This window comes from Lacerta agilis, chromosome 10 (genome assembly GCF_009819535.1).
Source record: "Lacerta agilis isolate rLacAgi1 chromosome 10, rLacAgi1.pri, whole genome shotgun sequence".
Taxonomy (NCBI): Eukaryota; Metazoa; Chordata; class Lepidosauria; order Squamata; family Lacertidae; genus Lacerta; species Lacerta agilis.
This window is the reverse complement of record NC_046321.1, coordinates 54,889,525-54,917,435: the sequence shown is the minus strand read 5'-3', so window position 1 is coordinate 54,917,435 and position 27,911 is coordinate 54,889,525. Positions and strand designations below refer to the sequence as shown.

General features: G+C 43.1%; 1 protein-coding gene across 1 annotated transcript in view; it reads left to right on the top strand.

Moving 5' to 3' along the window:
* Positions 1 to 27,911, top strand: part of LOC117054561 (V-type proton ATPase subunit S1-like) — a 40,011-nt gene that overhangs the window by 233 nt on the left and 11,867 nt on the right. Inside the window, exons 2-6 of the mRNA XM_033163518.1 lie at positions 7,100 to 7,229; positions 7,344 to 7,412; positions 10,991 to 11,184; positions 15,770 to 15,810; positions 16,640 to 16,725. Coding sequence (XP_033019409.1) covers positions 7,100 to 7,229; positions 7,344 to 7,412; positions 10,991 to 11,184; positions 15,770 to 15,810; positions 16,640 to 16,725 — 520 coding nt within the window. The remainder of the gene's footprint in view (positions 1 to 7,099; positions 7,230 to 7,343; positions 7,413 to 10,990; positions 11,185 to 15,769; positions 15,811 to 16,639; positions 16,726 to 27,911) is intronic.

Genomic DNA, 27,911 nt, shown 5'->3' with positions numbered 1-27,911 from the left:
GGAAATTGTGGCCCTCCAGATGTTGCTGGATTACAACCCCCCAGCAGCCTCAGCTGGCATGCCCAATGGTCGTAGGAGTTGGGGACTAGCATCATGTAGAGGACCATAAGTTCCCTACCTAAATATTACCTAAATTAATTTTGTTCCAAATGCTACCAATAATAAGTTCCTTACCCCTAGCCTAAACTGTTTTAAGGCCAGGATATTTGAAGGTCTTAAATCTCTTCCTCTGTGACACTACCTGCCTTGCCCATTCAGATCCTTGGCACTGTTTCATGTCAAAGGTTTGGTTGGTAGGTATGCAGGAGAGGGGCTCTGCAATGGCATGCACTCTCTAAAGCTATGCTGTGGGGGATCTGTTTGTCCCCCCACCTTGTGCTGGTGGCCTTGTTCTAAGACATTTTTTATTCTGTAGGTTACGGCATGTTTGATTCTTGAGCCCTGATAATTTAGTATCTGTTTTGGCCAGATGGCTGTCGCCACCTCCACCCCCCATTGTGTGTGTGTGTGTGTGTGTGTGTGTGTGTGTGTTGATTTTAATCTGGCACTACTATTCAGTCACTATATGCACTGGTAAGGCATAAGGTTGGGTAGATAAATATTTTTTGCTTTGGGCCCCATTTGTGAGCCCAGTCCAGGAAATGGTCTGAGCTATAGGACGTCCATATTTTCATCGGAGAAATGCAATGGAACTGGAGGAACTGAACATGTGATTCTCAGGAGGTTCTCCATTCTTGCAGTTCTTTCAATGTGGGCAAGAGGGGTTCTGGATGCCTGCCAGAGCTCTGAGGCAATAAGAAATAACTAGATGGGGATAAAATGCCATGAGGAAAGGGGTGCATCGCTTCTTTTTTCTGCCTCTGAAGAAGGATGCTTCTCCTCTGTGGAGAGCTCGAGCACAGTGTGTGCTTGCAGGAGGATATGTTTTCTGGAAGAAAGCTAATCAATGCTTCTTCAAGATTTGTGGGGTGAGGGGCTTGGGTCTGGCACCTTCCATGGGACCCCCTAATACTGGAACACAGAGGGCATGGCAACATATTTTTTTTAAGCTGCATTGACTTGCCCTTCTGTGGCACATTTGGCTGTTAACCAGAATCACATCTTCTTAGATAATTTTCTGCAAAATGGAAATATTAACAACTGTTTTGGGCAATGTGCTCAAACAACTGGTTGGGGGCTCTGGAAAATGGCCTACTTTGCTACCTGACTGAGCCAGCCCAGAGCTTGTGAGTGTGTGTGTGTGAGAGGGGGTGTGTGGCTAAACTAAGTTCTGTAATTTTGAAAGAAAATAGCCAGTTGGGAAAAACAACAAGGTATTCTGAAATAACACTGGTTATTAAAAATGAAAATGCTTTCAAGTCTCCTTCGCCCTTTATCCTTATCTGATAATGGCTGCACCTGTTGTCACCACAAACAGGTGAAACAGGAGCTCTTCTCGGTAGAAATAAGATGACCTAGAATTAGAAAACTTCAGTTCATGCAGGTAATGAAGCCAGGCTTCTCTCTGAAGAACAGCCAGAAACTTGCTCCATGCAGTTTCTTTCTCCCCAATTCCATAATAAAGCCAGTTTATGTTTGTAGTGTGGTGCAGCCAGGAAGCCGTGAACGTTGAATTTCAAGAATCCAACAGCCTGACCTAGGAGACGTTTGACAACAGGGAGGGCGAGGGGGAAGAAGGGTGTGGTTGTCCTTGAAACATCTCCTCTATTATGGTGTCAGGAAGCTCTGCTGAGAAAGGAAATGACTGCTGTGGTTTGAACTGTGATTGTGGGTTGCACAATCATTTCATGCATAGTTTCTGTGCGCCCATAAGGCAGGTCTGTATATAGGATGGCCAAATGTCCTATTTCTTTTTGAAGACATTATTCAGAAGTGGCCTGTGGTCCTCCAGATGCTTTCTTACTCCAGCTCTCATTATCCCTGGCCAGCACGAAACATCTGGAGAGCCACATGTTCCTCGTCCCTACTCTGTTCGAAAGGCCGTTTGGTCCTAAATCTGGTTCCCTAGTTGGTCAGGGAGCAGCTTGGGGCAGAGAAATCTTGTTGGGTCAAGCAAGGGGAAATCAAAGGTTGAAGACCTGCCAGATTCATGTATCTTTCTTCTCCTTCCATCACAGTTTTTTTTTTTTAAATAATCCCTTCCAACGCTTCCAATGGAAGGGGAAATAATTATGCCAGCTCCCCAGCTATTTGGAATAAGCCACACCAACCCCTCTGCCAGAGCACCCCCCCCCTTTGCTGTTGGTGTACTAGCAGCAAAGTGGCAAAAGCTGCAGGCATTTTCATGCCACCTGGGCAGAGGGATTCTCCCTCTACTGCCATGGCCACAGAGATCCACAACATGTCATGGCCCCTGAGGGACCACAGAGTTGCACCCTTAATTACTTTTTTGCAAGTACCTTACAAAACCAGCAAAGAGCATGCACCACCTGAAAAGAGAGGGAAGAGGGAATGTTTTTTTTAAAAAATAGAGCTTGCATGGTGAAACAAACCTGGTCTGCCATCTAAAACAACAAAACACGCATCTCCAGAGGCAAATGTGTGCAAATTCAATCAAATAATCAAGCAGCTAAAACTCATACAGTTCATTGACTAAGTTTCCTCCCCCCCCCCCAGTTAGATAGCAGCTCTAAGAAATGATCACTACCACCTCTTGCTCAACCTAGGAAAGGTCAGTTTATTTATTTTTTAAAATGCTAGTTTGCTAGCAGGGGCGGAAGAAGGGGAGGTGAGGTGGGTGCGGACCACCCCGGGTGTCACCACTGAGGGGTGTGTGTGCCAAAATGCCGGGCGGCACTCACCGTGTACCTGAGCCACACATCTCTCCCCCGGCGTGGGGGTTTGAACTGCCGACCTTCCGATCGGCAAGCCCTAGGCTCAGTGGTTTAACCCACAGTGCCACCCACGTCCTATGGAGTAGGTAGGAGCAATTGTAAGGAAGGCCACATGCCTGTTCTTTTGAAATATCCGTAGCGTTCCATCAGGGGAAACCTTTGACAGTTTGTATAGTGATGGCCTACTTTTGTGCCAAGATTGGGAGTGAAAGAAGTTCATAAATGATTTCCCCCTGATTTGACAGTGCCACTCTGACCAATATTTTCCCCTTCCTGCTTAAAAGAGAGGTGCGGGCCGTTTTATTTGGCATGTGGAATGATCCGGTGAATACAAACGAGGTTAGCTATCTGACTGCATGTGCAAGAGATTTTTTTCTTTGAGGAATCAGACGTGCTAAATTTGAAGATGACATTTCATATCAGACCATTGTTGGGTTGCCACTCCAAATAAAATTCCCTCGGCTAGAAGTGAATTGGGCTGTCACAGTCATATCACTCAGCGAGATGCTTCAGTACCTGTTTGAAATTCCACTAAAGCAGCCGCTGGTTTTAATTATGTAGCTCCAACTGCTGCCGTCGGCAACAGGAGCATCTTCCGTCGGTTTCTAGCAGCTGAATGCAGATCCTGAAATTGTTTTAATTGGGTCGTCTGTTTACATGAGACCGAGCAGGAGAGGAGTCTTCTTGTTTGTTGGCCTCCTCCTGGTTGAAAACCATACCAAAAATGACCAAAAACTCAACAAATCTGCCACCATTTCGGCTGATAGATAACTTGTGGACTTGCAAGCTCTAAAAGTTTGCTTGGCAAATTGTTTGGCCGGAAGTGACTATGGACAGTTGCAGAGTGATGCTCCTTACCTTTCAGCAGTTTTCTAGATGCCAAGAATATTATTCCTTCTCCTTTTCTCTCAACTAAAGCAAGTCTGCAACCACATAGATCAGCTCTCCTCATCCTGGTGCTCTCCACATGTCTCTGCCTACAACTCCCATCAACCCCAGCCGGTGAAGCTATGCTCTTAATAGCCTCACCATCGTATGCCCATGCTGGCAGTGGCTCATGGGAGTTGTAGTCCACAGCATCTGTCAGAGGTGGTGTCAGGAAACCCCCCTCCCCACGGCTGGTAGCACCCCAGGATTGTTTGCAGTACAGGGAACCACCCCCTTTGTTCAGTAGTTCGTCGTCCCCCTCCTCAGGAGGAAGCGACCATTCCTCCAGTGGGGAGGGGGAGTTGGAGGCAGGAAGTCAGCGCAGGGGCTGTGAAGGGATCGCAGAGCCTGAGCACCAAGGGGGAAGCGGGGAACAGGGACAGTTTCCCGCGCCCCGAGTTCGCAGACAGGAAAGACGTGGAAGGGGGAGGCGGGGGTTTAGAATCCCGCGCCTCTTTTGCTGGACCAAGAACCAGAAGGGTTCATTCCTGGACTCTGCGGAGGGATGAGATGGACGTTTGAACTTTTGCTCCACTGTAAATATCTGCACAATAAAGAACTTAGTTTTTAGAAGTTCTGCATTCGGCTGATTTCTCATGAGCAACCACTGAACGTCCTTGCAGGTGGACTTTAGTAATCTTTCATAATATGGAGCCATGTACAAGACAAAAACTTGGCGCCCGCAAATGGATCTTCTCAATTATGGATCTTCTCAATTTTGAATCTTCTCGGCTCGGCACCCTGTTGGGGGGTGGGGAGATCACCTGCACCGCCCAAAATCTAGAGGGCACCAAGTTGAGAAAGGCTGACTTGGAAATAGCAACATGGGGGGGGGGAGGTAGGTTGGTAGAAGATTGGCTTCCACCATTCGTCTCGAAAAGGCAAAACAGTTTTGAAAGAAAACCAGTTGTTCTAAGAGAAGGTTTCTAAATAGGCCATGAACCCGTGAGAAGTAAAATGAGCTGCATTTTAACAATGAATACTAGCTTTCCAAAAGTTTTCTGTGCTCATCTCCCTTCGAATGTAATGTCATTTATTATTTTTGTTACATCTAATTAATTCTGATTCATGTTTCACATATTATTTTTAAATTAATAGCAGATCTTTTTAATTAAAAAAAAAACCCTTGGAAAAATCCATCTGTGAGTATTTATTTCACACAAACTTTGTGCTATTTTCACACATTATTTAAAACAAAATAGATGGGTGTTTGTTTTGCTATAGAATCATTTTAGACGGTGTTTATTTATTTCTCTGTTCTCATGTGAACCACGTAGATAATTTAACAAAGCCAAAAATGCTACTGTGGACCCAAAACACCAATGAGCCCTCAGAGGTTCTACTAACTAAATCAAAAGAAGAACTTACATTGATTTAGAGAGCTTCTCAGATTTATAAAGCCACTTACAGAACCTGTAAAATATAATTATGTTAGTCTGAATTATATATTTGTAAAACATGCAAATAAACATAATCCCATGTAGCCACATATAATTAGCTCCTTCAACCTGAAATCTTATACACATTTAGGAGTAGGGATGGCTGAACTAATTTCAGTTTGCCTCAGTTTCTTCCGTTAAGAACAGAGAGCAAACAATTCAGAACTTTGATGGCTTTCGCTGGTGAGATTTTACAGGTTTATTTATATCTTCTGCTCTGAACGCTGTGATAGTAGATGTTTCTTTTTCTGCAAGTTCCAGACATATCTCTGAAGTAATTTCTAATCTCATGGGCTATGTATGTGCCTATTTAATGTCACCTTCAAAACACAAATGGATTTGCAAATGGTAAATGGAACATGTTTTAAAATGCTTATAGAAGCAGCTCGTGAGAAAAGAGCTTCACATTGTGTTACGTAACTCCCCTTGCACCCTCACATGAAATGGCTGGAAATCATTTCACCAACAAAATCAAAAGAATATTTACAACATCACCTTTATATGCATTCATGTTTTTTTTAAAATATTAGTTTATCAAATATATAAAGAGTTCTCAGCTTATGTGTTTGTTTTCATGGATCCTGCCACAAAACTAGCCTACTTTGAAGTTGCACACGCTGTGTGTGAGAGAGAGGGAGAGACATACCGGAGCAGAGATGGAGACATGGATTGTGTGGTTGTGCACAAGTGATGGGAAATAGGGAAATGTATGTGTGTCTGCAGCCTCTGTGTGTATGGTGAGTGCATGTGTGTGCACTCTGTGTGTGCAGGAAAGAGTGTGGTAATAATAATAATAATAATAATAATAATAATAATAATAATAATAATAATAATTTATATCCCGCCCATCTGGCTGGGTTTCCCCAGCCACTCTGGGCGGCTCCCAACAGAATATTAAAAACACGATAAAACATCAAACTTTAAAACTTCCCAAAATAGGGTTGCCTTCAGATGTCTTCTAAAAGTCAGATAGTTTATTTCATTGACATCTGATGGGAGGGTGTTCCACAGGGCGGGCGCCACTACTCTCTGCCTGGTTCCCTGTAACTTCACTTCTCGCAGTGAGGCAACCGCCAGGAGGCCCTCGGAGCTGGACCTCAGTGTCCGGGCTGAACGATGGGGGTGGAGACGCTCCTTCAGGTATACTGGGCCAAAGCCATTTAGGGCTTTAAAGGTCAGCACTGACACTTTGAATTGTGCTCGGAAACGTACTGGGAGCCAATGTAGGTCTTTCAGGACTGGTGTTATATGGTCTCGGTGGCCACTCCCAGTCACCAATCTAGCCGCTGCATTCTGGATTAATTGTAGTTTCCGGCTCACCTTCAAAGGTAGCCCCACATAGAGCGCATTGCAGTAGTCCAAGATGGTTGGCCATCTTGTATTTTTTTCTTTGGTACAAGGAAATGCTCCCTGTTGTAAATAGGTGACAACAGCATCAGTATTTTGGTGACTGCCACATAGCACTGACTTCCCATGGTAGTGGAGCTGCAGCAATGACTCTACTCTCTCTCATTTTGTGCGATGCTCTGCCCCCGTGACAGACATTTTGTGCTAGGCCACACACCTCACGGTGGCCATTTTGTGACTGGGACCCTTGGCACTGGTCTCAATTTTTAAGCCTTTATAGCTCAAAGTGATAAATATCATCTCTAAAAATGTTTTAAATAATATTTTTATTGTGTGTAATTCAGTAGGGAAGCGGAAGGGGCAGGGGTAAGGAAGCCATTTTCTAATTTATCAATGTGCCAGCATCTGCACCTCTCTCTCCCCCCTTTTACGAAAAGGAATACATACACACACACTTCACAAACATCACACACACATACAGACTGCTGTGCGAAATTTTCGATTCCGTTAAAAGAAAAGTAAACAGCCCTTTGAAAAATTAATTTCTTTCAGATCCTTCCAAGGCTTGGCAACCACTTTACATGAAGGGCATGTTATCTCAAAGCATGAGCTGCATCCATTGCTGAAGCAAGCTCTGGCTTCTCCTGATCCCAGAAACGTCGCCTTGTTTCTTCAAGATGCGGTAGGTGTCGGCAATTTGTCTTGTCTCATAGCAGCGGAGTGCAGCTTGTGTCTAATGAGCCAAGGTGTTCCCCCCAGCGACCTATGCTATCTTTTTTTCTGTTTTGTTTTTCAGCTTAGTGTGGATGACTTCACACGTTACGCCGGCTCCTCTGGAAATGAGACACCGTTTCGCAATGTTCAGGCAAGCATAACTATCTCATATGGCGTCTCCCAGCAATTTTCAAAAGCAAAACAAAACGGCGCCTGAAAGGAATGACAGAGACATTGCAATTCTGGTAACAGGCTGAAGGCTCTTTCCAGCTCGAGAAAGCGATAGTCGTAAAATAAACCTAAGCACCTGCAATTTTCAGGAAAGTTTTTGAAGTTACCCAAGACTTGCTGTTTCTTATGTGCGTGGAGCTCTGGCAATGTGGGAGTTCCTACATGGTTTCTCAGCTTCTGAGGGGTGGTTCAGTTAAGGAGAAGATTCTGTCAGGTTCAGAGGAATCTTTTGTCAACTAAATTAGCCTACTTTGAAGTTGCACACGCTGTGTGTGTGAGAGAGGGAGAGACATACTGGAGCAGAGATGGAGACATGGTTTGTGTGGTTGTAAATTATAGGTGATAACTAAATTTTACTCATGCTTGACTCATTGAAATGAATGAATTTACTCTGAGTAAAGCTTAGTTGAATACCCACGTTTCAACTGGAGTTAAATGAATGATTGGTAGAAGAATTCTCATTCCAGCAACAGGGCATGTGTTTAAAATAAAAAAACACCCTAAATGATAAAAGCAATCTAAATGCTTCAAGGAATGTAGTGATGGTAATTATCCATTGATTTGATGATGTTCACATAGCCATTACCTGAGAGGAAACAGATGGCTCTTTGATCTCCTTTTAACAAAGAGTACTAATGAGTCTGTGTTTTGGAAAATGAGCGTGTACTGTAACTAAAATACTTCTAATCAGGAATTGGGAACCCCAAGTCATAGCCAGATTTCATACGGATGTATGGATCCCATCCTGGCCATCAGTTGTACAGTGGGGAGCAGATTAGAAAGGAAAGGACTTTGTTGTTGTAGAATCATAGGATTGTAGAGTTAGACGGGACCACAAGGGTCATCCAATCCAATGCCCTGCAACGCAAGAACCTTTCACCCAACATGGGGATTGAGCCCATGGCCCTGAGATTAAGAGTCTCATGCTCTACCAACTGAGCTATCCAGCAATTGTGGCTTCTTCCTCTGTAAGAAGATCAGCTGCGATAAATGTCTCAGAGGTCTTGTGTTCCTTGAAAATATGCAAAAAGGAGTCCGTGCATTTTGCAAGTGCTTGCAATTTTAGGGATGCAATTTCTTCTTGAAGCATGAGGCTTTAAATACAGTAAAATAGGCCCATGATCTTACCCTTGTTGTCAATTACTTCTCTACTGGAAAAAGAGAGGCACCAGTGCAACTCTGGTTGTACTTGTTGTTTGTGACTAGAGGTCCTGTGTTGGAATGAAATTCTGATGGCCATCGGAAGATACATCTATCAGGTTCAATAGCACCTAGGTGATCACTGCGATGTAAATGCATGTTGAATGCATGCTCGTATTTTCCTTACTAGATCTGGTCAAAAGATACTGGATCCAATCCTGTTTTCCCCACATTCGGAGAGAAGATAATGAAGTAGCTTCTCAGTGGATGCAAACAGAATTGTACACTTCTGTCTGCCTCCAGGGTCTATGCCACGAAAGGGCGGCGCTGTGTTCTGAACCACTGAGCCTCTTGGGCTTGCCGATCGGAATGTCGGCGGTTCGAATCCCCGCGACGGGGTGAGCTCCTGTTGCTCTGTCCCAGCTCCTGCCAACCTAGCAGTTCAAAAGCACACCAGTGCAAGTAGATGAATAGGTACCGCAGTGGCGGGAAGGTAAACGGCGTTTCCGTGCGCTCTGGTTTCTGTCACGGTGCTCCGTTGCGCCAGAAGCAGTTTAGTCATGCTGGCCACATCACCCGGAAAGCTGTCTGTGGACAAACGCCGGCTCCCTCGGCCTGAAAGCGAGATGAGCGCCACAACCCCATGGTTGCCTTTGCCTGGACTTAACCACCCAGGGACCCTTTACATTTACCTTTTACCTATGCCACTACCATGTCGAGATGTGCTCTGATATGGCAGAGCAATTTGTTTAAAGCAGAAACAACAACCCCCCCCCCCAATTCACATATGGTGACACTTGTACCTCCCTACCCCTGTTTCTACTAAAATTATCTTGTGTGCCAGAGACCCCAGTTGGATGACAGCCTAGAAATCAAGTGCCTGGTAGGGTCGACAGTTAATTTTGGGATTTGTTTTCCAGCAACTGAGTCATTCCGTTTTCAACCTTGTGGACCACATGAGCAAGCTGTAAAAGTGGTTTGCACTTGCTTCCTAGAGGAACACAGAAAAATACCCAAGCAATTTAAAAAGGACACAGAAAGGTCAGGGAAGTGTAAGCAGGTGGAGAAGAGGCAACGTGGAACATAACAGTTTTAGAAAGCTGGTAGCATTAGAAAACTATATAGAACCAAACTTATTTGTTTATTCCTTTACACCTTACTTTTTCTCCTCCCCCTACACAATTAATCCTCATAGTTCTCCGTTAATCCTCACAACAGCCCTGTGGGCTGAGAGGCAATGACTGGCCCAAGGTCACCCAGTGAGCTTCATGTCTGAGTGAGGATCTGAGCACAGGTCTTCCAGATCCTAGTTCAACACTAAACACTACACCACGGATTTGGAGGAAGGTAAAGATATGACTCGCTGGGCTAAGGGGTTTCCCCAACCCTGTCCTAAACATTTCCAAGCCCTTTTTCTTTCAACGCAGATGTAATATGACTGTCATGAGTATTTCCTTATACAATGGTACCTCGGAAGTCAAATGGAATCCGTTCCGGGAGTCCGTTCGACTTCCAAAACGTTCAGAAACCAAGGCACGGCTTCCGATTGCCTTCAGGAAGCTCCTGCAGCCAATCGGAAGCCATGGAAGCTGCATCGGACGTTCGGGTTCCAAAGAACGTCCGCAAACTGGAACACTCACTTTGTGGCGTTCGGGAGCCAAAACGTTCAACTCGCAAGGCGTTCGGGATCCAAGGTACGACTGTATTTTACTCGTATGGAGTTGCCATGCCCAGTTTCAGCTTGTCAAGGTCTGAGCTCAGTGTGGCTGGAGGGAAAAGCTGCGGTTCAGACAAGCAGATAGTTGGACTTCAAAGCAGGCAGACCAGGGGCGAATGGGCCAGAGAGATGTGGAGATCTGTGTTATCACCTGAACTACAGGTCACTTCACTGTAATAATCATCGCGAGAGAATTGTGAGGCTTCCTTAAAACTGCTAGTATGCCACATCATAGGACAGGACCATTAATAGTTCTCATACGCGCGCGCGCACACACACACAATATTTTAAACACAAGGTTGACTTTTTCATCAACCTATAAACTGCTTGCAAAACAGCCAATTTTCACATGTACACACAGAGATTAATTAACCTCCCCAAAAAAAACATTCAGAAAATTATGAACACTTGAACATTTTTTTTGTTTTTGTTCAGCTTGATGATGATGATTATCGGGTTGTTTATATAATGAAATTGCATGTCAAATTCTTGTTGAGGATAACAGAGTTTATTTTGCATAATGGAGGCTATGAAAGACTGTAATCAAGCCTATCAGAGTAAAAAAAGAAAAGAAAAAGAAAGCAATCATTCCTGCCTTAATCATCCAATTCATAATTAACTGTTTTTTGTGCTTACTACAGGAACTTATGAAGACTTCATCATCTTCCTTAGTCTTGCCTGCTGTGGACTGCCATGCCGTGAATCACCTTTCAGGGTACCTCCAAGAAACGCTGAACTGGGCCTTGGTAAACGTAGACGGCAAAGATACATCACAGCTGATGGCGAATGGATCCAAACCCAATGTGTTTGTGATAAAGCTACCACTGACCAGCAGGTATGAGGTGCCAAAAAGGTTATTATTATTATTATTTATTAAATTTGTATGCCACCCTTCATCCGGAAATCTCAGGGAGTTCACAGCACTCTTGCATGCATGTACAAAACTCTTGTGGCTTTTTACGCAGGCCTTATGTAAGAATCATACATGTAGCAGACTCACTGAAATGAATGAAACTAAGTCACATCTATAGGGGTTTTCTGTGTAGGACTAGCATTGGATATATAGCTCATAGATACAGCATCTCCACCCCCTATTGTTCAGCCCGGCTGCTGAGATCCAGCTCCGAGGGCCTTCTGGTGGTTTCCTCACGGAGAGAAGAGAAGCTACAGGGAACCAGAAGTGAGCACTCCAATTGGAGGACAGCCTTTACCAAAGGTGTAACGGACTTCGAAGACACTCAAACTCGGGATGAAAGGGAGAAACGAGCTAAGAGGGAAAGGCACATTTGGCAAACCCTCACCATGATCAACTCCCACCCAGAAACCTATGCTCCCACAGTGGAAGGATGTGTGGATCTAGAATTGGCCTCCACAGTCACTTATGGAATCACTGTTAAGATCGTGTTCATGGAAGACAATCTTACTCGGTGACGAGTGATTGCCAAAGAAAAAGAAGAAAGACAGTGAACATGGCAGATAGTCTTCTCGGTAGTGGCGCCCGCCCTGTGGAACACCCTCCCATCAGATGTCAAGGAGATGAGCAACTATACAACCTTTAGAAGACATCTAAAGGCCCAGTATACCTGAAGGAGCGTCTCCACCCCCATCGTTCAACCCAGACGCTGAGGTCCAGCTCCGAGGGCCTTCTGGTGGTTCCCTCACTGCAAAAAGTGAGGTTACAGGGAACAAGGCAGAGGGCCTTCTCGGTAGTGGCACCTGCCCTGTGGATTCCCTCCCATCAGATGTCAAGGAAATAAACAACTATCTGACTTTTAGAAGACATCTGAAGGCAACCCTGTTTTGGGAAGTTTTAAAGTTTGATGAATTATTGTATTTTAACATTTTGCTGGAAGCCGCCCAGAGTGGATGGGGAAACCCAGCCGGATGGGTGGGGAATGAATGAATGAATTAATGAATAAATTATTATTATTATTATTATTATTATTATTATTATTATTATTATTATCTGTATAGGGAAACTTTTTAATATGTAATGTTTTATTATGTTTTTATATTTGTTGGAAGCCACCCAGAGCATCTGTGGCAACCCAGCCAGATGGGCAGGGTACTACTACTACTACTTCTACTACTAGTTGTTATGATGATTAAAGCCGAAATGAAATAAATTGTAAACTGATTAAAGGTTTTGACCACCAGATACTGCCTCCTATGATGTTCCAAAAGTCAAAGACTGCTACATGTTATGTTATCACTTCTTTAATTAATGTCGAGGCACTTTGGTTTCTATAGCCTGGGGTGGTGAACCTGTAGCCCTTCAGGTTAGGTTTGATTCCAACTTCCAACTCCCAGCATGACCTCTGAGCTAGACAACTCCCATCGTTCTTGACCATTGGCCATGCTGCCAGGGGCTTTTTAGAGGTATAGTCCAAAACATCTGGACAACAAGTTGAAGAAAGCTCATCAAGGATTTTGTGAACCATAGTCCAACAATATCCAGAGAGTCACAGGCTCCTCCAGTCTGTGTTATAAATTTATGGTGTGGACATGACCTTTGAGAATCATCTTTCCAAGCTTCCTGGAGATGATGGGTATTGAACCTGAGTCCTTCCACATGCAAAATTTATGTGCTATGATTGATCTATGGGCCTTTCCCTAAGGGGAAGAACCCATAACTCTGAGGAACAACTTTAGGAAAAACAACATGCCGAACACATTCCATATTATTACATTTTCCAAGTGCATCATTTCAATAAAGCTGGGAGGCGAGTCATTCATCTTGACTCCTAATGCCTGACACCAAGAAACAGGCAAAAATAAAATAGGTGACTCATTTGTAAATGATAAATGGATTATTATTATTTTAAAAAAGGAACCCTGAACAATTCTGCGAAATCCAGTATCGTCTGAGTAAACAGAACCTCCTAAGGTTCTGTTTACCTGACTTACGCCATCATTTGTTGTATGTTAAAAGTCAGCACAGAGCGATTTTTCACCTTCATGGTAATGTGGTGAAGCTGCAGTGGGCGGACAGCATAAAGCCTGTGGGCACTAGAGATGCATGGCTTGAGCACGCTGCAGGCCCCACAGTGAATGCTGCCCGCCATTTTGTCACCCCTATCAGTAATGACACCCGGGGAGGGGCACACCCACAGCACCCCCTTGCTACGCCGCTGCACCTATCTGTTCAAGGGCAACATCATGCCCCCTACTTTTCTTGGACTAGATAGCCCTTCAAATAGAGAGCTGGCAGCTTTCTCTGCTATGGTGAGATGCCCTGTAGTTCTCTTTTAATTAAAGCAATTATTTATTTGTGTGTGCGTGTGTTGCTCTATGTAGCGGCATATGCAAATTTTATGCAATTCTGTATCCTCTTATCCTGCTTTTTGACAAGGGTTCACCTATCCCTGCCCCCTTTCTCATCGTTTGCCCGTAAAACTTTCGTTGACCCTCGTACCGATTTGCACTAGACCTTATACTGACATCACACATTCTGAGAAATCCTGAGAGAATAGAACTTTGTGGTTTGGTCATTATTTATTATGTTTGGTAGCCACTTTGGACCCAAAAGGGTCTCAAAACGATTAACAAGATAAAAGAAAACCAAATGAAAAACAACCAAAAGCAGAAAAGGTAAAATCACGTATAATGCAAGATACCTAGATTGCATCGAATGGCTCTGTTGGACTACCCTGAATGGACTTGTTGATCTAATACAGTGGTACCTTGGTTTAAGAACAGCTTAGTTTATGAACAACTTGGATTAAGAACGCTGCAAACCCAGAAGTAGGTGTTTCGGTTTGTGAACTTTGCCTTGGAATAAGAACATGTTCCGCTTCCTGTTGAGTGTGTTCCATTTGTAAATTGAGTCCCCTGCTGCTATGGGAAAACACGCCTTGTTTTAAGAACGCTTTGGGTTAAGAACGGACTTCCGGAACGGATTAAGTTCGTAAACCAAGGTACCTCTGTACAGACATTTCTGCATCCCTTTTCTTGCTCTTCAAACATGATCTCTCATTATAGGTTGTCCTACAGGTGTTGCCAATAGTCACATTACGTAAAGTCATTCAATGGAGGAATAAATTATTGAGTCTGACAAGGATCTGATTATCTGTCTTATCCAATGCCAGCTTGTTCCTCTGTCAGTTTACCCATCGTTGGATTTGTTTTTTTTAATCAGCTTTTCCTTACTCAACAGCAAATTACCCTGAAAACATTAGATCTCTTAGGAAGGCAATCATTGTTAATAACAAATCTAAGTCTTAAGGGGCCAGCCTAAACACAACGCATTAATTGTTTTCCCCGTGGAAAGTTTTATTAAAATTTTAAGCAATAAAACAACGATTGCAAGGCAACGGTTTCATCGAAAACAAGGAATCTGGTATAAACATTTACATCCAGTTTATATCATTTATGGGGTGTACAACTGTTTCCACAATAAGTTATCCGTAAGAGTTATCAATGTACATATTCTCTCCATAGGCTTTATTAAGATAAGGAGGGAGAAAAATATTCCCCCCCCCTAATTAACATATGCAAAAAAGGGAAGCCATATGTTGCCAAAATTGCAATTTTTGGTTATCCCTTTCCATACCCTCCAACATGAAACAAAGGAAAATCAGGATGCGCCTTTTGGGGGGGCCATGCTCCCATGTAAGTTGTGATTTTTTGTGAGATTTAAATATAGCTCATATTTCGGGGCCAAGTTCTCACAGGAGCCAGGTAACTTGTGAGAGCACCCCCCCATAGGCATCTTGGAGAGCTGTGCTTTAACAGGAGCCAAAACAAGACATCCCAGGATCCAATCAGAAGTCAGGATGACTTCTGTAATCCCAGGATGTCAAAGTTCGACAGTTGAGGGGCATGTCTTTCATAGCTCCTCTGTGTCACAGTGCATTCATGTGGCATGAGGGAAAAGGTTAGCCACTCTTCCCAACGCCATGGTCCCAATCTGGATAATCCCCTCCCCCCACTAAATAGCCTTGGGACTGTGATGCTGGGTGTGTGTGTCATTAACCCTTTATCTCATGCCACTGTCCAATTCCCATTTTGTATTCTTCATTTTGCAATCTCTACCCAAGACAACTGGCATCTTCCAGAATTAAATTAAACCGCTGATTGAAGATTAGATTTCCAGCTCCTGAGTTATACGGGAAGTTATCCTTGCATTCTATATGTGATCTGATTTTGCAGTTTCTCTCCCTCTGGAATACTGTTCCCTGGATGCTTCAGTTTGGAACATGTCCTGTCTACCAAAGCTAAAATCCTTAAAAAAAAACAAAAAAACCCAGAGCTAAGTTGTTCGGTTGTTATATTTCTGTGCTCTTCTTTTTTCTTTCCCGTGTTTTCATTTTCAATAAAATCATAGTAGTCTTGTTGTTTCAACTGCAAGTGGTAGGCCATGACAGTGTTCTTCCCCTTCCAACATTTTCATTTTCTTTCTTTCTATGTTTCCCATGTAGGACGAATGACCTATCCACTCGAAAGGAGCTCCTGGAAAATGGTAAGTGAAACAATCCACAAGTGAGCCAGGTTTTTGTTAACAACAATTAAGTAAGAAAGATCAGCATTCAGGGGGGAAAGAGGCGTTCATGCATATTCCCTTGCTAGAAATGGAATAACCTGTACAAAGTGAACAGAGATCTAGTTGCAGTGGATCCACTGCGATCTGCACCTACTCTGTGGATATGTGTCCTCAGGTACCATGGTTCTTATAAAAATCCACCAAGTTCTTCTTGGGGTCATATGCCAGTTGAGCCCAAATAATAAGCATTTGTGCTTTTATTTAATTAATTAGTAGATTAATATCTCCATCATAGAACTCAAGGCATGAAACATCACAGTTTCCCCAAATTCATGGTCAATGGTCAGAAGTTGTAGACCAACAACATATGGAGGACAACATATGGAGGAATACAGATCTCCTCTTGTTGTAAAGGAATTTTTTAATCACTTCATGTGTTATCACCCCAGTTCACGTGTCAACCAAATTCATATCTTAGGAAGAAATTGAGCTGCCTGAATAGTATTTAGGCAGTGCTGGTGGTCTGCCTACATCATCTAATCTTTCCCTCACTTCAACTTACTTTTTAATCACTTTCAATAGTCACTAAACCTCTGGACCTTTTCTGAAACATCGATCAGGGAAACTCAGATGTCTTACTTTGCTTTTGTAATTTGTCAAGTACATTGCGTAACAGTTAATATTTCAGTATAAATGAGCACGGACACTTCTTTACTGCCTGAGCATTGTTGCCTTCCAAGATATCATAGCAATTTTGGGTGAACTTAATGACATTGTTAAGCAGTTATAATGAATTTTATGTCTACAGACAAAATAATTGGAGAGTTTACTAAGTCTTTGCAGCAACAAGGAATTGAGTTTGTGGCCATTTATACAGCAAGGCGACCTTCAAAGGTGAGTATTTTCCAGAGCCTAGAGTCCTCAAATGTTTGGCATGTGGCAAATCAGCAGATATAGTGTTTGATTTTCCCTATTTCACAAGAGTGTTGTGTTCACTGTATATTATTTTGCTCAGCAAATGGTGTGAGACTTCGTGCTTAAAGTCAAAGCAACCAAGGCTTCTAGCAAGAAACTTAGAATATGAATGTTACTAACAACGATGAACACTTCAAATATAGCACTAATGTTCTGCCATAAGGATTAGGGAACTGTTATGTTTTGGGTGGAGGGACAGTCCCCACGCCATAACTTCAAGCAAGACACAAGATTTGGTAAGAAAAATGAAATAAGATGGGTTATGTTTTTACACTGGTAGGGTTATTGGCCCCTGGAGTGCTCCCAGACAGAAAAACAGATGGCTTCTAATGTGCACACACAGCTGTGTGGAAACAGGAGCTGCTCATTCATTTAAATATTGTGGAGACAACCATTCACTCATCGCCGTATTGTAATGTGATATTTTATGAAGTTAATTGGTTAGGCCAGGGATGGGCTCCCTGATGGATATCCTCCAAATATTGTTGGATCACAACTCCCACCCTCCTTTGCCATTGGTGATGATGAGAGGTGAAGTTCAACAACACCTGGAGGACCAAAGATCCCTCAGCCTTGGGCTGGGCCGTGATCCTACAGAGCTTCCTGTGCTCATGAATCTGCAGAATTCATGGATTTAGCAACTTTCTCTCACCCCCTGTTTTTCACTTGTCCTTCTGCAAACCTGTAGGTTCTCCAAAGCCTGCTGATACCTCCATTTTGTACATGGATGGTGCTGTTTTGTTTTTCTACATAAGGATACACACTCAGAGTGAATTAACAATTTGTATACAGCAGTATTCTCCAACCCAGTGCCCTTCAAATGTTGGATTACAACTCCTATCAGCCCTAGCCAACATGACCAGTGGTCAAGGATGATGGGATTTGGAGTCCCAACAAAACTTTGGAGGCCATCAGGTTGGTGAACTTCAAAACCTGCAATGGATGCTCCAAAGTAACACACAGTATCTGGTTCCAGAGGCCTAGCAGTCTCTTAGCAGAACTCTCTCAAAAAAAGGTTGGTAGTCCTTAATTTAAGTGATACTGTAATGGACGGAAACCAGAACTTTCATTCATAATCCATCATTGATGTACATATTTTATTTCCCCTTCCGATGAAGGCACTGTTTAATGCCTGAACAATTGGAAACGCAAACTTAAACTTCGAGTCTTTGGTTAAGTGATCTTTACTGAGCATCACAGAAGCTGACCTCACAAATTTTACGTGCAGCTGAGGTCAAGATGGGCATGAATCGACTGATTCACGGGTCAAAGATAATGGATTAATTCCAGAGTAACAGAGCCATCATGGAGAGCTGGTGATAAGACAGAGGTGACTCTCTATAGGCACTTTGCATATACTGCAAAGAGTTCTGCAGGCATATATCTGCTGCTGGTGATATTTCCCCCAGTGGTGTGATATGAGACATCCAAACAGAGCATTCTGAGGGAGGGCAGAAGCAGTCTTGGATCCATGGGGTTTAAAGCTTCTTCATCCCTCCAACAGGCCCCAAGATTGGGCTCATCGCCTACATCAGCTTGTAGCTGTCATAGCTAATTTATTGGCTTCAGTGGGTGTGAAATTTTAAAAATGAGATCTGCAGGGGCAAATAAGAAAAATCTCATCCCCATCTCCCATCCTGGTTAGCATGACAGACAATCTGCCACTTCCCTTCCCCCATGTACCCCTTTGGTTTTCTCTGCTGATCAGAATAATTTAGTTCCCATTCAAAGGAGGGTGGGGAATCCTGACTTCAGACCCATTGATTTCAGTGGAACTATGTGCTTACAATCCTAACCATGTCCGCTAAAAAAATAAGTCTTATTTAATTCAGTGGGTCTCATGCCCAAACAGGTGGGGTTAGCATTTCAGCCTTAGTTTGACTCCAACAGATGCAAGGGTAATTCATTTACTGTCATTTTCAATGCATTACTAGTGCTGGAGGGGGAAAATGAACGCACAGGAGACAGACGAAAGTGAACAAGGCGTCCCATCCATCCCCCAGCTTTTTTCTGTTTTCCTTTCCATTTGAGCACTGCTTTACATTAAGAAACTAAATTTTAACTTGTAGCTGTAGACAGTATACTTAATTATTTCCCAGCTGGGTCAGCCAGAATCCTACATGCAAAACAAAGCAGAGTTTAAAATAATTACAGTACAGCAGAACTGCTTCAAGCTGGCTGAAGCTAGCTGTGCGTTACTCTGGGGAAAGCAAACATCAGTTTGACTAGATAGTAGACGGAACGGCGCAGAGACTGTGAAATATGCTTGTTAGTAGTGTCTTGTTATTCATTCTGTGCGGTGGTCCTATATTTGGTAAAGGAAGAGCACTAGTTTCTGCACTGGAATTTTGTTGTTTGTTTTCCTGCCGGAACTGAAATAGCATCTCTTTTGCTTTTGATAGTACCTTGGTTTTCTTACAGTGAGAAAGGGGGATTTTATACCCATTATGCCACCGTACTCTGATGAAGGTTAGAGACAAAGTGTACACAAATGGATAGGCCAGCAATGACATTTGTTCTCATTTCCTAGCATGACACCTGAAAGAAATCCAGAGCGGATACTAAATTGGGGGATTTGTCACTATAGCAAGGTGAAGGTTAGAGACAAGGTCTGCTTCCATATGAGGGGCTCTTAGTTGTAAGCTACACACAGGATTGCAATTGACTTTCAACACTTCCTTCAAGAGTGGGGAATCTTTTTTTTCAGCTCGAGGTCCACATTCTCTTCCGGGACAGGAAAAGTGGACAGGAAATTGAATGTAAATTGGAGCAGTAGGTTAGTTTTACACACACTCAAACAGCCTCTCTGTCCAGGGCCGCCTTCGGATGTCTTCTGAAGGTTGAATAATTATCTCATCTCCTTGGCTCGGGGGTCGCATTACTCCATACGCTCCAACATTTCTCCCATGATAATAGGGACACCCTAGCAAAATCAGAACATTCAGGGATCAAATCAGAAACCGGAACGGCTTCTGTAAATCCTGGAAAATAGGGACACTTGGAGGGTCTGCAAGAAGCTTTGTCAGAGTTCAAGGATATATTCAAACCAGGTAAAGCAAAACAGGGCTTGTGAGTAGTGTAGCAGAGACAGGAGTATGGCCTGGGGACCAGAGTCCAGAAGTCCAGACACAGAGGACCACATTTGGCCCCTGGATCTGAGGTTCCCAATCCCTGATGTACTTCCTGCTATGCTCCGTCCACACCAATGGGTGTGATTTAGGCTGTATTCACATCATTCTTTGAAAGCACAATGACGCCACTTCAATCAGCCATGGCTTTGCCCAAAGAATCATGAGAGCTGTAGCTTGTTAAGGGTTCTGAGGGTTGTTAGGAGACCCCTATTCTCCTCATGGAGCCGCATTTCCCAGAGTTCCCTGGGAACAGGGATTGGTTGCTGAGCCACTCTAGGAATTGTAGCTTGGCGGGTGGGGGGAGAAGGGTGTCGCAACAACTCTCAGCACCCTTAACAGACTACAGACCCAGGGTTCTTTGTGGGACTGATTAAAGACTGATTATAGTGCTATCATAGTACTTTCAATGAATGATGTGACTGTGGCCTTAGCTGCTTTGGATGGGTATGTTTGAAACTCAGCACACTATAGTCCTTGTTGTGAGTGCTATTTTATGACACCCTGTCACAGATGGGAGTTGTAATTCAGCAGCATCTTGATGGTCTAAGGTTCCCCACACCTGATCTATACCTGACACACATACAGGTGAAACTCAAAAAATTAGAATATCGTGGAAAAGTCCATTTATGTAAGCAATTGTTTTCATTAGCTACTGGATAAACTCATATGATAAACTCATGACACGCAAAGCGAGATATGTCAAGCCTTTATTAGTTATAATTGTGATGATTTTGGGTACAGCTAATGAAAACCCCAAAGTTGAAATTGTTAATTTGGGGTTCTCATCAGCTGTACGCCATAATCATCACAATTATAGCAAATAAAGGCTTGACATATCTCGCTTTGCATGTCATGAGCCTACCTCATATATTTGTTTCACCTTTTATGTTGAATTACTGAAAGAAACGAAGCTTTCCACGATATTCTAATTTTTCAAGTTTCACCTGTACAGGTGTAGAGTTTGATCACAGAATCTGCTGAACTTAATACTAATTTTATTATTTATACCCCGCCCATCTGCCTGGGTTTCTTTAGCCACTGTGGACGGCTTCTAGCACATATAAAAACATAATAAAACGGCCAACATTAAAAACTTCCCGATACAGGGCTGCCTTCTGATGTCTTCTAAAAGTAGTGTAGTTCTTTATCTCCTTGACATCTGATGGGAGGGCGTTCCACATGGCTGGTGCCACTACCGAGAAGGCCCTCTGCCTGGTTCCCTGTAACTTCACTTCTCACAGTGAGGGAACTGCCAGAATACCCTTGGAGTTGGACCTCAGTGTGTAGGCTGAACGATGGGGGTGGAGACGCTCCTTCAGGTATACTAGGCTGAGGGCTTAAAAGGTCAGCAGCAACTATTTGAATTGTGCTCGGAAATGTCCTAGGAGCCAGTGAAGATCCTTTAGGACCAGTGCTATATGGTCCTGGCAGCCACTCCTAGTTACCAGTCTAGCTACCATATTCTGGATTAGTTGTTGTTTCCGGGCCACCTTCAAAGGTAGCCCCACACAGAGCACATTGCAGCAGTGCAAGTGGGAGATAACCAGAGCATGCACCACTCTGACGAAACAGTCTGCGGGCAAGCTGGTAGACAGCTTCCGTGGAACTGCTAGGCAGCTTCTGTGGACACAGAATTGACCTGTGCCTCCATGGACAGCTCTGGGTGTAAAATGACTCCCAGGTTGCGCACCTGTTCCTTCAGGGGCACAGTTACCCCATAAGGACCAAGGAGTCTCCCATACCTGCCCCCCCAAACAGTATTTCTGTCTTGTCAAATTCAACCTCAATCCATTGGGGGCTTGGGCTGCCACTGTGATTCCACTCCATCTGAATGTACATGGTTGTCTGAACCAGGTTGCAAGGTATTCCTGAAAGAATAGTATGTGGTTGTTTGGCCAGGTTCAGCTGATAGTAAGCATGCAGAACAAGAAAAACCCAGACTGGAATGTCTCCAGGTTCCAGTATTGGAAAGAAAATGATGGCATTGCCTCACGACGCATGGTGGAACAAAACTTTAAGCACTGCAGCCAGGCGCTGAAAGGGCATCAGTATTGTGAGGTTTTCACATATTAAATAACGATTCGATCACCTGTAGACAAAGATGACATTCTCACAATGCAAAATTGCTTGGAAAAGTCATCATGCTTTCTGCACTCCAAGATTAAGATCTTGAGCACACTGGCTCATGAATAGGCCCCGTTGGAGGCAGCAGAACTTTCTTCTGCGTAAACAAGCTTAGACTCAGGTCACCAAAGTTGTTAACACAAACCATACTCCCCCCCTAAAAAAAACCCCAGGGAATAAAGCACGAACTTTCCCTCAATACCACACAAAATTCTGTTTTCAAGGAAGTGATGAGAGGCGCTGTGCGTAGGCATGGCGAAAGGATGTACTTCCCAGATCCCCCCCCCCCGAGAAAAGTCGCACTCATTTATTACTGCAGCAGTTATTTTTTGCAGATCTACACACTTGCGAAATAAAGCATTTACAAGCCATGGCGTTAACCGGAGAGGCCGCTAATGATTTGTTGCCGGCTGTGCTCAAAGTCACCCATGAATGTGAAAGAGTGCATTTTTCAGAAGGAGCACATTTCCTGAAAGTTTCATTTCATCTTTGCGGAAAGTCAAAGAGCCCATTCCAGTTTCAACAAGTTAAGCTGAATCCTGTTTTGAAAATACAGTGCCTGCTGTGCACTTGTAAATGCGACCACTGCCTCAATTTTCTCTACTTTCTTCTTGTGAATAGGCTCTAATCTAATGCTCGCCAGCATCCATCTGGCTCGTTGATCCATACAGACTGCTGCGATTTCATTTCCTTGTGGCTCAAGTTCTCTGCTTTTATGGATGTGCACTCTTGCCTAAATGCTGATTCTTACACATTGCCACACCAATCATGTCCTTCCTTGCAACAATCTTTTTCTAAAATGATATCTTCCGCAGAATCTGGAGTTTTTAAGGCTGCTTATTGTTAGCTTTAAGACCATACATGCATATATATATTTTGAAGGGAGATATCGATCTTTAATTATTATTTTCTTTCATATTTCGGATGCTGTTCAGGTTCGGCGTGTTGATTTTAATGGTACAAAAAGGTAGCTTGTAGGACTAAGAAGACAAACTTTGCGTTCTGTTTGGCTAAGCAAAAGGAAATTGCAAATAACTACCTGGAAGACATAGCTCTCTCTGTGTTTTAGCTGTTCAGTCCCCAGTTCCCCCACCAGTAAGCCACAGTTAACTTATCTGGGATATTTTACTTCTTTCCACTGGTGCAAGGAGGAAACAAACCTGATCCTTGGATTAGTCTTATATCCAAAACCAAGGTTGTGATTTGTTTCACTTTAACCAACAACAGTTACAAGCCCAAAACAAGTCTTGGCTCCAGATCATGGTTTGTTGGGAGAATAGCAAACTAAGATTCCTGAGACACAATGCTAAGCCACTTTGTTTCTTCCTGTCCCTAATGGGAAGGAGCCAGTTGCACACGACTGGCTTATGCAATAAAAGCAGGGATTGGTGAATAGGTTAATATCTCCCAGTTTCTCCTTTTTTCTAACCTTCAGTTCTCCACGTTTCTATATCAGCTTGCGATTTTTGTTTTGGAAGAAAGAAAGATCTCATGAGCATTCACCAGCATTTTCGTGTGAATTTCTCCTACCGTACAAGTTTTTGCATGCAATTTTCCAGAATATGCACATTTTTGCAAAGCAATTTCCTCTAAGTACACATTGCCTTTTTGTATGCTATTTTTAACTAATACATGCATTTATGCACACACTTTACTTTAGTATACGTGTTTTCCCACATATTAATTGGCTGGAGAACAGCATTGCAAAATTCAGATAAGTGTTTCGCATTCGGATACATATAATTTTGAAGGCTATATGTGTGTTTCGAATTGCAAATTGTTTCAGAAAATGCAGACTTGGTAAGTTTACCTTTAAATTCGAACAGAATCAAATTTCTTCCCCAACTCTAATGTGTTGACATGTCCTTGTGTTCAAAAATCACAGATATAAAAATTCTCAACCGATATCCCTCCTCATTTCCACTTCCAGCCTTTCTCATTTCCCAAGCTGTTCTTGTATTGGCAATGTTTATTTTTTTTACAGAGATTTTTTTTAAAAGCCCTTTCAAATACAATGCTTTGCAGAGGCATTATTTTAGCAGAATTTAGCGCTATATTTCATTTTTCTGGTTACCTATTAATTCACCTATCCACCTATAACCCCCAGACAATGTCATGGGGGCACATGTCTAGTAGTGCATGCCAGTTCTCGATTTTCTGCATATATTTCAAAGACATTAACTGCCATCCCCTAGTTTTTGCTTTCAGCTAGCTCCAAGTAACATCCAATAATTATATGCGGAGAGATGAGTAGGTATTAACATCAGTTTCCATGGAACTAAGTCAGAGACTCCCCCCCCATGCTTTTGTTGCCCATATTTTTCCCTCTTGTGCAGAGCTGCCAATAGGCCTGAAAAGATATGTCCTTTTGTGAACTGTTTTGAAAGGTTTTGTAACGTATAAATCCCCAGTTGTCATTCCATTTATTCTGACAATCTCCAGTGCTTTGAAAGATAGGCTACATATAATTTGGCCATCCTTAACTATTCCCTCTCTCAATTTTAATATCCCACTTAAGGTGTTATAACTGTTGCCCCCTTTATAAAAACTTAAGGAACCATTAAAAAGAAAGAAATATATACGGTAAACTACGCCATAAAATGGTCTCTCTTGTTCATTTTGCATTTATTGCCCACTCTGTGAATACTGTGTCTTCATTAACCCTCAGAATAGAAAACAGAAATTAGTATATCATCAGTTCCTGTATCATCACGATTTCATCTGATCTCAACAGCAAAGAAAAAGATGGCAGCAAGAATGCATAGCCATTGATTTAACATGTGATGAAATAAAAGAATCTTCCTCCACATGTCTTAAAGGACAAAATTATCTAAAGGGATGTAGCATTTAAAATGAAGGCTTCATAGTACGGGTAGAAGACAAATCCAATTCAGTTTGCATTTAAAGGTGAGCCTACAAAATCCACACTTTCTGAGATGATACACAAAGCAAAATCCTTCAAAATTCTCACTTCCATGAACTTTGCAGTTCCTTTTTCCAGCCTAGTAATGTGTACAAAATCCCACTAGGGTAAACATGTATATATTAATGAAAAGGGCATATAATTAGGGAAATTGTTTTGTAAAAATGTGTATATGGGGGGGGGAGAATGCACTATAATGCTGGTGATTTTTCCTGAGGAATAATAATAATTTAAAAATTGCAAACAGATATGGAAGTGAATTTAGGATTGGAAAAAAGAAGCCGAGAGAAACTTAAGTCGACAAATTAACCCATGCCTACTTCATAGCATTTCAGAGTGTTGCATGAAATAAAATTCTTTTTCTTTTGCAAAATAATGCTAATCATTCTCACTAGTCGTCAAATGGAGCTTCAGTACAGTGGTACCTCGGGTTACAGACGCTTCAGGTTACAGACTCCGCTAACCCAGAAATAGTACCTCGGGTTAAGAACTTTACTTCAGGATGAGAACAGAAATCGCGCGTGGCGGTGTGGCAGCAGCGGAAGGCCCCATTAGCTAAAGTGGTACCTCAGGGTAATAACAGTTTCGGGTTAAGAACGGACCTCCAGAACGAATTAAGTTCTTAACCCGAGGTTCCACTGTATTGAGATGCATTGGGTTCACATGCCTATGAAGAAAGCAGGGGTGGGTTTATAGACAGAGAGAGCACCCCTCCCAGATCTGCAGGTAAATCCTAGCTTTTCTTTTCTTTTCTTCCTTCCTTCCTTCCTTCCTTCCTTCCTTCCTTCCTTCCTTCCTTTCTTTCTTTCTTTCTTTCTACCTGCTCCCAAAACTCTTTGAGGACAAGTGGTGCATATGGAGCTCAGGCAGCAGTGGGGGAAAAACAAACCTGCCCAAAATGACTGCATTTCATTTCTGTATTTTGCAGCCACAGGAAGGCCCCATCAGGACCATGGTGTATGGGTTAAGCCTTTCCCTCCCTGTGACCATCATGACTAAAATGCCTCTCAAAGTTTTTATTCCCTTCCCCCAGAAATGTTTGCTCCTAAATTTGCTCACAATAACTTATGTTTGAGCAGCAGCAACATCTTTATTGTGGCTTTCAAATGGTGGTAGTAGTTTTGTGCAACAACCGGGTCGTTCTAGAACCGAATCTGACTAGAGCCTTAGCTCCTCCACTCCCTTGAGACGTGTTTGACCTACCCACCTGTCTATCACCTGAGGTCACCATGACACCTGATTATTTGTTTTTGCATAGCACTGTGCGCAGAAGTCCTGATGGTCGGCTGATAGTTGATCATATATGAACATATACATGTACAACTACCAGACTTTTAGAAGATGTCTGAAAGCAGCCCTGTTTAGGGAAGCTTTTAATATTTGACGGACTATTGTATTTTAATATTTTGTTGAAAGCCACCCAAGGTGGCTGGGGGAACCCAGCCAGATGAGCGGGGTATAAATAATAAACCATTATTATTATTATTATTATTATTATTATTATTATTATTATTATTATGTTAGGTGTAGGGCAGGTGTTTGTGGCATGGCCACAATGGCCTCTCGGGAGTAATCATTAAGTCTGACAGGGCTAATTAGGCTTGCAGGGTGGACATTCCCCACAGCTGGTATAAAGATTATACCAGCCTTGGTGTTCTCCTCTTCCGAAGAGGAAAACTGCAGGCATGAGATGTTGTGCGGCTTAAATTCTGCTAACTTCAGTGAGCAGCTTGTGTGTGGGATTCCAGCCAGCACCGCTAGTTAATCAAAAGTTTGCCCAAGAGGCTGCATTTATCCCTTCGTAATCAAATAGCACAAATCAAAAAGAAGATTAAGCCCTGATTGTTGTCATACTGTGCTTTGAAAATAAGTCTCAGTCTTCCATTGTCTGTCTTGTTTTTGTGAAATCTAAATTACTGATTGCCAGCACAGCAGTAATGAAGATGGCAAAGAAGTACCGCTTATGTGTTACCTTGCGAAACAATGATTTTCCTAGTTTGACATAGTGAAGAACATGCAGAACTGCGCCTGGAACCTCTCGTTTGGGTACCTAATCATCACATGCACTAGCAGCGATTCGGCAATGGCCTGTGCAGAGCTGCCATCTTCTCCAGCTGCTTGAGGGGGCCCGACACGACGTCCTGACATCATGCTCGTGATGTCATGTGATGTCACAAGGAGCCAAGGAGTGGAGCTGAATGCCCACGGAATGTGGAGGGGGGCCGGCCCTCTCAAAAAACATGGGGGGAGGGTGTGAGAGAAAGATTCACAGAGCAATCCTATATAGATTTAGTCAGGAGTCAATGTCACCAAGTTCAAAGGATCTTATTCCGTGGGAAATGTGCCTTAGAAAGGAAGGGCATAAATAAAGACAAGACTTGGAGTCTGAATGGTGCAGCAAGACTTTTCCCATAGAAAGGTGCCAGGTGCAAAATTCCTTGAGCCTTCTCGGGAGCCAGCATGATGTAGTGGTTAAGAGCAACGGACTCGTAATCTGGTGAACCAGATTCGCTTCCCCGCTCCTCCACATCCAGCTGCTGGGTGACATTGGGCTAGTCCAGGCTTCCTCAACCTCGGCCCTCCAGATGTTTTGAGACTACAATTCCCATCATCCCTGACCAGTGCTCCTGCTAGCTAGGGATCATGGGAGTTGTAGGCCAAAAACATCTGGAGGGCCAAGGTTGAGGAAGACTGGGCTAGTCACACTTCTCTGAAGTGTCTCAGCCTCACTCACCTCACAGTGTGTTTGTTGTGGGGGAGGAAGGGAAAGGAGATTGTTAGCCGCTTTGAGACTCCTTAAGGGGAATGAAAGGTGGGATATCAAGTCCAAACTCCTCCTCCTCTTCTCCTCGGTATTGCATATCCAGTTGGAGTGTCCACATAACCACCAAACTCTCTCCTTGACTTCCAATCAACCACTCTCACAC